Source organism: Arachis hypogaea, chromosome 9, assembly GCF_003086295.3.
Source record: "Arachis hypogaea cultivar Tifrunner chromosome 9, arahy.Tifrunner.gnm2.J5K5, whole genome shotgun sequence".
Lineage (NCBI taxonomy): Eukaryota > Viridiplantae > Streptophyta > Magnoliopsida > Fabales > Fabaceae > Arachis > Arachis hypogaea.
In genome coordinates, this window is record NC_092044.1 from 4,423,376 (window position 1) to 4,436,384 (window position 13,009).

Sequence of the window (13,009 nt, forward strand, 5' to 3'; positions counted from 1 at the left end):
TTTTAATTAAAATAACATAGATCTTAGACAACTGCTTCCTATGCTATATTCTAATGATTTAAGTACTGTGTATACAAATTAAATTCCACTTGAAAATGAATAACAAGAAAAATATATTTTGCAGCTTTATACAAAATATATATATTTTTTATTTTGTATTTTACTGTTAGGATCAATATTTAAAATCATTGATTTATAAGATTAAAGATTTTTTTTATCGTCGTAATTATTATTTTACATGCTAGCAATAATTTAAAGAAAAACAAATTAATTAGAGAATAATTATCCATATAAAGATATTTTTATGCAAAAATAATAAATACATAAACATGTATTATGTTAAATAAATTAATTAAATATATAAAATTATCTAATATTTTTTAACTATTATAAAAATATTACGAATAATCACCTAATTACAGTAATTTACATAGGCTGCGTTTGTTTTTAGAGACAGGATAGAACATGACACTGAAACGGAGACAATAGGAGGAAGACACTTAAAAATTATCTTTTGTGCATTGTGTTTGGATACCATGGATAAGACACTAATGTAATGTCTAGTATTATGTTTGGATACACATGGACAAGACTAAAATATTATATAAAATAACTAAAATAGCACCGTGATTCCAAATTTTTTACATCAATACAAATTAATTTAATAAAAAATGAGAGTATGTAGGAATACATACGAAACTTGAAAAAAATATTTGAAGAGGCAAAAAATTTTAATAAAAAAATATATTAGTATTTATATTAAAATAAAATTTATAAATATAATTATTTTATTTTAAAATTTATTATTAATATGTAAGAATACATATGGTTAAGATTAACAAAAAAATTTGAGTTTGATTAATAAAAATATTTGTTTAAGTTAATAAGCCAAATTAATTTTAAATAAAAAATTAATTTTAAAAAATCTATTTTTACATGAAAAAACAATTAGTTTTTGCATTAAAAAATTTACTTTTATTAAAAAAAACTAACTTTTTTTATCTAATAATTTTTTTTATAAAAAACTGATTTTTCTTTAAATTATATAAAATCAATTACAATTTATAAATTATTTTTTAGTATTTTAAAAGATCAATTTTACTTTTGATAATATTTATCTTTTAAAAGTTTTAAGATTAATTATTTTTGTTATTATTTTTATTACAAATCAAATAATATAATATAAAATTTTTTTTGAAGTAAATATAATATAAAGTTAAAATGGTATTGAAGTAAAACGATAAAAAGAAAAGAATTATCTACTCCCAATAAAAAATTCTACAGAAAGGAGCCTGAAAAAGAAAGAGATAGAGAAAGAACAGGAAGAAAAAAATATCTCTGAACAACGCAATAGGAAAAATAAGAAAGGGTAATAATAAAAAAAAAGAAAACAAAATTTATAAAATTGTCCGTGTCCACTCTTCCAAATTCCGTGTCCATCATTATCTTTCAGAGACAATATGTACATTGTCCATGTCTCTACTTCCAAACACTTTTTAAACAAATGTTGTCTATATCTCCGTATCCTGCCTCTGAAAACAAACGCTACCATATTGATTAGTGTCTATTAGTCTCATAGTTAAAAATAAATTTGAAATGTGATGTAGACTAAGGAAATGAAATGAGAATCTTTTGATTTCTAAAAATAAATAAGAGTTTTTATTTTATTTTATTCATATTGTGACACATTAACAATATTGATCAAAGGAAAAAAAGTTAAATCTAAATTTTTATATTTAAAAATTCAATTTTAATAAATAAAAATAAAGTTTTGTTTTAATATAGTAATAACCTAAAAAAATTTATATTTAATCCAATTAAAAAATGCAAATTTTTTTATGTAAATAACTTATTATATATTACTACATCAATAAAAACAAATACTTTTTAAGTTCAATACTTAAAAAATAATTTTGTTATAGGACATTGTAAATCTTTATATTAATTTTTTAACACTAAAAGTTTCAATAATAATTTTTTAGATGCTAAAGAGTCAAAAGATAATTTTTAATGAATTTAATTTTTTTAATTTATAAATTTGTAAAAACTCAAATTTTTGTATATTTGAACTAAAATATAAAATTTGAATTTATTTTTATTTGTTTTAAATTTTTTAATATTTTATTTAAATTTAAATATAAATATTTTTTATTAATATTTATATTTTAAAATTAATAAAAAATAATTTAATAATTTATTTACTCTCCATTAACTTTAAAACATAAATATTAATAAACTGAATTATTTTCTGCTACTCTAATTTTGCTGGTACTATTGCGGAATTATAAACAATATATATATTTTATATTTTGTAGACATTGGCTGGAAAATGATGTGTCTGCAAAGTTAAAAAATATTAAGTAAACGGTAAATATTTGTATTATGCATTTATGATATGATCTGAAATGGTAAATAAATATGAATATTTTTCATTTATTTAAAAACCCCCTTAAAATTTAAGTGTATTATTAATTTGCCACATGACAAGTGAAATGGTACAAAACCTCTTAGAGAGTGCAATGAAGTAGAAACTGAATTGAGGAAGGAAATATAGGGATAGTGAAATAGAAAGAAACCGCCAAAGATAGCATGTACTATGTATATCTATACGTGGAAAATGACAAGAACACCCTTCCGTTCTGCCGAATGGCCGTTCCATTCTATGACACAACTACATTCCCTTCCAATTCTCATTTCACTTTCCCTTCTTCTTTCATCTCTCTCTTTCTATTTCCATTTTATTATTATTTTATTCTATCACTTTCTTAGAATGCCTCGCCTTTTGAGTTTCACATTCATTTAAAGGTTCGTTCTTTATTTTTTAAATCCCTTCTTGGAAATACTTGTTGAAGGAGGGGAATTCTTGTTTTGGAAAATGAAAGAGAATGTGGAACTGGTATTTGAGATTTGTGTGGTGATTCCCAAGAGAGAGGCGATTCTTAAAGGAGATGAAGACTTTGATTGCGGCAATGTCTTTGCCAGGGAGCTTAAGAATGCAGGCTTGGTTGTTGACAGAGTTATTGGCAATTCAGATGAGTTCTTCAAGGTTACAACAATTTCTTCCTCAAATTTCTTAATTCTTCATATATATACTGTGGCAGAATATCATTATTTTATTTTCTTTTTTTGTCCTCTGTTATGGTAATATGATTGATTGATTGATTTCTCTTGAAATATTTCTATCATTATAATGTGAGATAGAGACAAGGTAGAAAAGAATTATGTCTTTTTGCATTGTATTTGCAGTTACCAAACAAGCAATTTTGTGATTCTTATTTTTGTTTTCAGTTGTGTCTAAGTTAAGCTTGTTCTTGAGTATTTGAAACTTAGTTGTTGTTTGTTAAGGTGGCTGCACCTTTGGAGACATTGGGGAGGGCTGCAGCTGAACTAAGAATCATGAAAAGAACTCACATTGGTAAAATAAATTTGCAACCTAAGCATGATGAAATGATGCGGCGCTTCATTGTTTATGTTAATGCATCTCATGTTCAATTGCAGGTATGGATTTGCAATTTGATATGGTGGAGGTTGATGCTTTTGTCAAACAGCCAGATGGTTCACTCTTTAGTTGGTACGAACGTTTTCAGTGCTACTGCCACTTAATGCACGGAATTGTGAGTTCTTGTCATAGCCGTTTATCAAATTTTCGATTATGGTCCTAATCAGGAATGTGCATCAGCATTAGCTATAAACTAATACCAAATTTTTGTTTGTTTATTTAGTTGTACTTATTAGCAAATGCGCTCTTGTGATGAATAATGAACAATGTTTCGATCCTTGTTGTGACTTGAATATGCAGGTAAACAACAGCAAATCAAGCAGAATCCTTAAATTCAATAGAAGAGAAATCCGTTGGGAAGTCGGAGAGCATCTCCTTCCAAAATTGGAATCAGAGATCATTATTAAGCAAATCTTTCCTTTGCATGGTGTTTTTCACTTACATATCCATTAATTTTTACTTTAGATTTTGCATTACTTGAAGCTTGGGCTAATATATATTGCTTTTGGCTGATAGATGACAAGATTAGAAAGAAACTCCTTAAAACCTGGGCTCTTCAATGGTGGGACTTCACAACTCAGCCAGTAGATGAGATTTATGCATATTATGGTTCAAAGGTGAACATGATTATGAGCTTTGGAACATTTTTTGAAAACATTAACTTACATTCTCCTCATCCAATTTTCGAATGATGAACTGCAGATCGCAATCTATTTTGCTTTTCTTGGAATGTATACACAGTGGCTGCTCTTCCCTGCTGTGGTTGGGCTTATTGTGTACTTCATAGATTATGGGTAAGCCAATATGAATAGTTGGTTTGATAGTTTCTGTTATGATGCACCAGCATGGCGAGGGACATTGGGACACACCAACTTCAAAATTTTGCTGGACTTGAACATGACACAAAACACATACTTGAATGATTAATGACTTCAGACTTCCTTATTACATTTAGGTCAGCGAATTTAGTAGTGCTCCCTGCTTTCTTCATTGCGGTCATACTATGGGCTATTATGTTTTCTCAGTTCTGGAAACGGAAAAATGCTGCACTTTTAGCCAGGTAATATCTTTTACATAGTATGTCTTGCTTCTCTTGGGATCAGCACATTCAATTTGATATGAACGCCTTCGCTTTCTGCGATTCTTCACACATTTCTCTGTGGTCTGGTGTTGCAGGTGGCCTATTACCTATGGAAATGCAGTTGATGAAGAATACAAGGTTGTTGGCATGAAGGGTAATGCTCAACCCCGACAGAACCCAATGGACCTCATAAAATTACTCGAGGCTGATAGAGTGAAGGGAAAGAAAGTGTTCACGAAATATGAGTGGTTTAATCATCTCTTGCGAATCAGGAACGATGCACTCATTATCATCAGCATAATATGCCTCCAGTTACCATTTGAGTTGGCATATGCTCATCTTTATGAAGTTCTTAATAAAGATATAATTAAGTAAGAATCCAGGTCGTTCTTTTCACGCTTCTACTTTTTAGTGTTAATCTATTATTCTCTTATTCAACTTCTTAATTCTTTCTTTGAGTTGTTCTGTATTACTTCAATAATTCTTGGTTGTTCCCTTATAACTACTAAGATGACTCTCTTGTCAAATGCTGCGGTTCAGGTTTGGGCTCACTGCTATTTATCTTGCTACCATTCAGTACATTACTAAGCTTGGAGGCAAGGTTTCTGTTAAACTTATCATGTTTGAACACAATGAAAACCCGGAAACACGAGCTGATAGCTTGGTCTACAAGGTAAAAATGGGAAATTTAAAGGTTCCGTGTGCCTTACTTTCCTTAGTACTACTGGACATGGAACTTAAGGGATTACTCTCCTCTGCAGGTGTTTGGTCTGTACTTTATGCAGACATACATTGGAATCTTTTATCACGCGTTGTTGCACCGAAACTTTGGTACTCTTCGCAAAGTTCTGATTCAGCGGCTCCTAATTTCTGAGGTTCCATAGAATGATTTCCTTTTGTTATCCTTCTCCTTGCTTACCTATTTTTCTCCTACTTCAGTTTGAGGTTTTCCATTTTAGCTTATTTGAACAAAAGAAAACATTTTTCAGGTGGTTCAAAACTTGATAGAAACGTCATTGCCTTATATCAACTACAACTATAAAAAATATGCTGTTCGGTAAGAGCTTTTGTTGCTTTAGACATGGATCATGCAAGGTTTACTTTGTTTATGAGATTGCCACTGTGCAGTAGCTAATTACTGTTCATTGGTTAAGACAAAATAAGGAGAAGGAGGAGAAAGGATCAGCTGGAACATTCCAGTTTACTTCTAGAGTAGAGAAAGAATTCCTTAAGGCTTCTTACACTGCCAGCACTGGCGAGGAGCTTGAGGATGGGTTATTTGATGGTACTTCTGAATCCACTAGTCTTTCAAATTGCACATAAATACGTAGTTCTTGGTTAATTTCATTTTGGATGATCAAATGTATGCACCAGTAAGAACTCAAAAGCATCACAAGACAAACATTTTGTGTGTATATAACTATATATATTGGGTTTACAACAGTAACATTGTTTAATGGATTTAACTAGAACATCCTTGTTTGATTGCAGATTTTTTGGAGTTGGCACTGCAGTTTGGAATGATTTTGATGTTTGCTTGCGCATTCCCACCTGCATTCGCTATGTCTGCTCTGGTATAAATGCTTTTGTCTGCCTTCCTTTTGTATTCTCTTTTCGTTTAAATGGCCCTTAGTTTAACTATCTTTTATTAAACATTGTTATTGACAACTTAATTCCTACATATTCAGAACAACATTATGGAAATCAGGACAGATGCTTTGAAGCTACTAGCAATGATGAAGCGGCCTGTCCCTCGTGCGTCTGCAACAGTAGGAGCCTGGCTTAACATTTTTCAGGTATTTGGTTAATTGACTTTAGATCGTAATGCCAACTATTTCGGATGATCCTCTTCATGAGGGCATCTCATTGCACAAGCCATTTGGTAGCATTTGGGAAGGGCAAATCCCCCTCCCTTGCGGCACAAGCAAAGAGATTGTTTTGGAGATATGAATCCTTAACCTCTTAGGTTGCAACTTGCAAGACACCACAGATCCTACTATTGTGCCCAGTTTCATCCTCCAACAATCCCCTACAACTGATAGATTACAACATGTGTTCAACAAGTAATTAGTAATATAGAAGATTCATTTTCTTAACTAGTGGATAGATAGGAACTTACCGATATCCAGTTTTTAAGTATATTAGGAAAATATTATTAGAACATGGAAGTTATTACAGATACTAATAAGAAACAAAAATGGTTGGAGGGTGTTTTAGTAATAAAAGTTGCATATCAAATAGGCAGATTGTGTTCTAGCATGAACGAGTATTTCATCTCTAAACCCTGTTCTTCGTGTTATAAATCATTATACCTAGTTTTTAATTTTATATCACACTGAGAAGAGATTTTCTCTGTTTTGCAGTTTCTCATATTGATGTCCATTTGCACTAATTGTGCACTTCTAGCATGGCTATTCGATGAGGAGGGAAAATGGAAGATCGAGCCAGGACTCGTCGTGATTTTGATAATGGAGCATGCTCTATTGTTGATTAAGTTCGGTTTCTCTCGTTTGGTTCCTGCGGTAATGGACATTATTTCTTCTCATTGTTTTAACATTCTACATTTCATTACTTTCCAATTCAAATTGTTTCATGTGACATGACACATTATGTTGCTCTATGTCACTGTTTTTCATCACAGGAACCAGCTTGGGTTAGAGCCGCCCGTGCAAAAAACAGTTCGCAAGCACGAGACATGTATACTAAGAGGCTCTTGAGGACCATTTCTGGAGGAGAAAAGACAAGAGAGCTGAAGAAGATTGAGTAAGGTTTGATGATGTTTTTTTTTTTAATCTTAGAAGTCACTTCAATGCTGCAAGGTGGTGAAAAATTGCACAAGCCAGGCTTGTTATTTTTGTTGTATGTTGTTAGGAAGGGATTTTGTTGTTACTGTGGTGATAAGAAATTGCTAGGTAGACTTTTTTTTTTCCGACCGGTGTCTGAGGTTCGGCCTCGACTAATCCAGACCCAACCCGGCCGGTAGCATTTTTGGCTTTGATAGATAGTCTTCCAACAGGGATAGCTGCATTCATAAAGTTTCAAACTCCAGACCTTAGGTGTTGGTAATTCTACTTATACTATATAGCTCATTACATATAATTGTGAATACATGTATTAGAATGAATTTATTTTTTTTAATAAGTATATCAGTGAAATGTAGAGTCTCATTTTCATGTTTCTTTTTCTGTTTTGGATTTTCTTGGATTAAAAAGGAATGTGATCTAATTATATTTAGGGTAAAGAGCTCTTTTTGTCCCTAACATTTGCGAGTTTTTTCAAAAATATTTTAGTTTCATTCAATTTTGTTCTTAACGTTTTCTATTTGCCTCAAATTCATTTCTAAAAGTTTTCAATTTTGTCCTTAATATTTTACAGAGTTAACAATTTGAGGATAATTTTGACACAAATCGAAAATGTTAAAGATAAAATTGAGTGCAACTAAACGTTAGGAGTATTTTTGAAAAAATCACAACCTTTAAATAAAAAATCCTGATGACAAAATTCTATATTTCAATGCCGGAATTTCAATCAAATCAACTCGTGTTATTTATGTCTTCAACAAATTCAATTATGTATGACATCCTTTACTAAGGGGTGTGTAGCAGATTGCTTGTCAAGATTACTCATAATTTATGTTGGCTCATAGTAAGATTACTAGACTTTGTTGGTGATAATGTTAAAATAATGAAGTATTTGCAGTGCACGGATGATTTAATCGGCAATAGTTATATAACATACTTCAATATATCGAATGCCCCCATCAGTAATATAATATAAAGTTACATTTTTAGTAATAGTTGAAACAACAGACATACAAACTATCTCAAGCTTTTAAAGAACATACGATACTACATAATTTATGACAAAGGGCATACATAATTTGTATTACGATCCATCGATCATATGGTTCATGCATCATAGCTATGTATATTCCATAGATTCAATTATTTAATGTCACAACTATGTTTATGCATAACCTGTATTTTCTCCATGTATCATGGTAAAAGATTTGGCTGGAAATAATGCATGAAAGTCTTCCAATCAATATCAGCTGAAGGCCTTGGTTTATGTCCATCCTCAAAGTTATTTGATTCTACAATATTATTTATTCTAATAGTTAATTAGAAGACTCCAATTCACATTGAATCACTCTTATTAATATACATTTTAATTTAAAAACATAATATAATATATTAGTTTTTAAGCATATAAAAAGTATATTAGATCATTTTCAATTGACATAAAGTTTTATAGAAATTAATAATTATCTATATATGATATAAACTTCTAATTTAATAATTGATTTTGTAAAAATTTACACAAATAAAAATTTATTCAATGCCTCATAACATTTACTTAAAATTACTAGCATTTTGATCCTTAATCATATTTTATAACAAGTTTATTTGCTTAATAACAATTCAAGAAGTGTTAGAATAGAATTATTATGTTTGAATTTCCAATTGCTAAAGAATATTCACTTACAACCACTTAAGTCAAAATAACTAAGTTAGCTTTTAGAATAAAGTTATATATACTTTTAATAAATAAAAGGGCTTGTTAGAAAGAGTAAAAAAAAGAGTTTTAAATAATAGAATGTCTCACCAATATCTTCCATGCTTAATGGTTGATGAGAAATTGAATGAGGATGGTAATCCCTTTTAGTTGAAAACATTGGAGAAGGAATAAGAGGTTGATAGTATCCAATCAAGTTTGTTGTATGAATATGGTGACGAGGATGTGCATCTTGCTCCTTTACCCTTGGATTTGTATGTGGATTATTTGGATGTTTTCTCTTTTCTACTGATGGCAAATTTCGATAACTCGGATGATAATCAATTTGGTTATTTGTTGAATCTTCTAATAACTCAGAAACCTTTGCATTATCTGTTGGAAGTTTATACTCTAGTTAATAAATTAAAAAAATAATCAGACATTTATAGTAAAATCAAATTTTCATAACAACAACAAATGACACCAATGTATTTTGATATTTTTATTCGTATTTTGATCATCAATATAAATCTAATTTTATTATATTCTTTGTGAAATGTGATTATAAATGTGATATTAGTTTGATTTTAAATGTAAATATAGGTAACCTTTTGTAGTTGATTTTTGGGGGGTTTATATAATATAGTTTGTCTAAAGTTGACAATTTTGTTAGTTGCGCCTTGGAGAGTGAAAAATTAATGGATTTATTTGGATGTATAAAATGTGAAGTCAAACTAATTTTAATTATAAAAATATTATGTGTACATTAAAATTAATTATTTTTTATATATATATATTTTCATGTATTATTTAATTTATTTTTATGTATATTTTATATTTTAATATATACATTAATTTTAATAACTAATTTTAGTACATATTTAATATATAGTTGCTTCAATTGTCATAAATATGGATAATAAAAAAATATTGAGAATAAAAGATATGAAATAATAAGTTTTTTTAAGAGTGCATAATAATGTTTGGTACTAAAAGGTTCGTTTTGTTAAAAATCTAAGCAACTTCTCTTCATAATAATCAGAATGTTCTAAAAATATATTTTCTTGACAAAAACCAGTAGCTATTATTCCAGTATAAACAAGATATTTATCAATTAACTTTTAGCGAACAGATCATTTATAATTTATTAAATAATAAACAACCCATAAAATCGTTAGCAAAAGAAGATAATATTATTGGCTGATGGAGACAAAAAAATATGAAAAATAAATTTTAAATAATAGCCAATTTTTTTATGTCGAATTTTTATCTGAAGTTATTTTTTATAATAAATTTTAAATATTTAAAATTTATTAATTTTTTATTTTTAAATTAAATATATTAATTATTTAATTTTTTTTAATAATTAGAAACTAAACTTAGGCCCGTTTAGAAAGTTTTAAAAATAATTTTTTTTAGTTTTTGATTTATGAAATGCAGTAATATTAATGTCTGGTACAATTTTTAAAATCAAATTGTAGTTTTTTAAAAAATTATTTAGAAATTTAGAGAGAAGTTAAAAAAAATAACTTCTCTTATAATACTGCTACTTTTTATCATATTTCTATAAAATAAAAATTTTTAGAACTAAAAATCCAAACACAATAACTTATTTATAAGTTACTTTTAATATAGTCATTATTGTTTAAACTATTCTTTCAGAAAAACTTAATTAAGTTGTTTACCCGACCTTAGTCACTGTAGCAATCACACCTTAAAAAATATATATTATTAGAATGCCTCACCAATATCTTCCAAGCTTAATGGCTGATGAACATTTGAATGAGTATGGTGATCCCTTTCAGTTGAATACATTGGAGAAGTAATAAAAGGTTGATAGTATCCAATCAAATAATTAGTTGTATGAATATTATTGTGGCGACGAGGAGGAAAATCTTGCTCCGGTTCTGGATTTGGACGTTGTGGCGGTGTTGGATATGGATCCATCGGTGGAATTGGTTGAACCGGTTTTATTTGCATTGGATATACCATGGATCTCTCTTTTTGATAGTAATCAGTTTCGCCACTTGCTGAATCTTCTAATGCATAATAAACGAAAAAACAATGTGTTAAATTAATTAAGATTGTAAAATAAATATTTTCTTGACAAAAACCATTTCTAGTGTAAATAAGCTAAGTTAAAGATACAACTGATTTTATCAACATTTACCAAACAGATTATTTATGATTTAACAAATAATAAAAAATGCATAAAAGTATTAATAAAAAATAATAAAATAGTTCAAATTTATTTTATTTAATATTTATTAATTTTTATATTTATTAATTCTAATAATAATTAATAAATATTAAATAAAATAAATTCTATCTGTTTTTTATTTTTTTTTGTTATTAAATATTTTCGTAATATTATTATATTTGATAGTCACATTTTTACCAGTATCCACAAGGTCATGGCTCTGCCCTCTTTCCATATCATGCAACAATGTTGGATGCTTCATCAAGTTGTTTCCTTTGTCTTTGTGAGAGTATTTTACCCCTACATGCATGTATGATATATTAGTAATTAATTAATAAAATTAAACAGGTTATTTTTATTAAAAATATAATTATTCATTTATGTGTCTGTTTTTATTAATTTAAATTTTTTTAAAAATAATTTTTTATTATATAATATCAGAACTTTTATAATCGAAATACACCTATGATTCCACTTATGTAGGAGAAACATTATTATAAAATATTCATGAGATATACTAACAATAATGTTACTAACACTTGCCTTATCTTGTTAACTATAATTAATTAACACTACACTATTTTGATATATAAAAATATTTGGTAACTAAAAAAATTTAGTCGAAATTTATCTTACTTAATATTTATTAATTGCTGTAATAATAATAATTATTAAATAAGATAAATTTTAGCTTTTTTTCGTCTTTCTAATATGACTGTTTAATATACATAGAGTGTGTGTGGAGAAAAAAATGATAAAAAAAAATCAAAGAGAAAACTAATAACTCACTCTCAGATAGTTCACGAGTCAATACATGAGAGCACAAGTGAAGAAACACAAAAAGAATGAAGGGAAGATAGGCCTTTGAGTCAGTCATTTTGTAATAAAGTAATTAAAGTATGTATAATGAAGTGATTCAATACCTCATTATATATAAAGGTTAAGAATCGAAAATCGATAATAACAATAATAGCCAATATTGAAAGCCAAGAGCCAAGTATGTAATTAGAAAAATACCATTATTTCAACTTTTATAGTTATTAACATGTGAATGGACCGTTCTAATTTTTCTATTTAATTCCCTTTATATATTTTATGTAAATTTGCATAGGTCGTGTGAAAAACCTTTGCAATTTGCTCCTCTTCTATATGTCCTTTGCAAATTGCATAGAAGCCCAATTTAATAATGAAAGCATTGAGTGAGATATAGAAATCGGTTGTCAAAATATATAGAACTGGTATTTTTATTATAAAATTAATTTTTTTAAAAAAATTTATATTTCAATATTTAATTTTTATTATAAAATTTAAAAAATAATAATATCTATTTTTTAATAAATATTAAAGATTTTATCAAATGAAAGGAAAAAAAATGAGATTCGTATTCTACTTCAGTACTTTTTGTGCTGTGAACGATTTATGGGTTAATATTTTTCTTGTTAGAAGTGTTTTTTAGATAGCCCCTAAGTTAAGGGGAATAGATTTTTTCAATTTTTTTTAATAATTGAGAGAGTAAAATGTAATCTCTTACTATTAATTTTATAAGTAAAATCAAGAAAAAACATAAAAGAAAAAGTATTGAAGAGTTAGAAATCACATTTTACTTACTCAATTGTTAAAAAAATTAAAAGAATCTATTTAAAATACCTAAAAAAAAGTGTCATAGCGATAACGGTGACATATTAGACTATATTGGTTAAAAAAGCTAAGAAAAACAGAACGAGTGAAAATGGAA

General features: G+C 28.0%; 2 protein-coding genes across 3 annotated transcripts; one reads left to right on the forward strand and one right to left on the reverse strand.

The window, feature by feature from the left end:
* The first annotated feature begins 2,577 nt into the window (after nucleotides 1-2,577).
* On the forward strand, nucleotides 2,578-7,759 carry LOC112710033 (anoctamin-like protein At1g73020). The gene is made up of 16 exons (XM_025762103.3): nucleotides 2,578-3,046; nucleotides 3,346-3,415; nucleotides 3,499-3,614; nucleotides 3,800-3,926; nucleotides 4,016-4,116; nucleotides 4,202-4,293; nucleotides 4,455-4,559; nucleotides 4,676-4,951; nucleotides 5,121-5,253; nucleotides 5,342-5,455; nucleotides 5,570-5,637; nucleotides 5,735-5,865; nucleotides 6,072-6,154; nucleotides 6,269-6,376; nucleotides 6,944-7,102; nucleotides 7,222-7,759. Exons 1-16 carry the CDS (start codon nucleotides 2,876-2,878, stop codon nucleotides 7,345-7,347), a joined length of 1,980 nt encoding a protein of 659 aa, XP_025617888.1. The 5' UTR covers nucleotides 2,578-2,875; the 3' UTR covers nucleotides 7,348-7,759.
* A 546-nt stretch (nucleotides 7,760-8,305) lies between these two features.
* Nucleotides 8,306-12,179, reverse strand: LOC112710035 (uncharacterized). 2 transcript variants are annotated; one of them, XM_025762109.2, is made up of 5 exons: nucleotides 12,064-12,179; nucleotides 11,473-11,574; nucleotides 10,820-11,113; nucleotides 9,186-9,467; nucleotides 8,306-8,673 (listed from the first exon to the last, which is right to left on the reverse strand). In XM_025762109.2, the coding sequence occupies exons 1-5, from the start codon at nucleotides 12,149-12,151 to the stop codon at nucleotides 8,576-8,578; spliced, it is 864 nt and encodes a 287-aa protein (XP_025617894.1). In that variant the 5' UTR covers nucleotides 12,152-12,179; the 3' UTR covers nucleotides 8,306-8,575. The 2 variants fall into 2 exon arrangements, with proteins under 2 accessions (XP_025617894.1, XP_025617895.1); XM_025762110.2 differs by having other exon boundaries at nucleotides 10,820-11,110; nucleotides 12,064-12,166.
* Nucleotides 12,180-13,009: the final 830 nt, after the last annotated feature.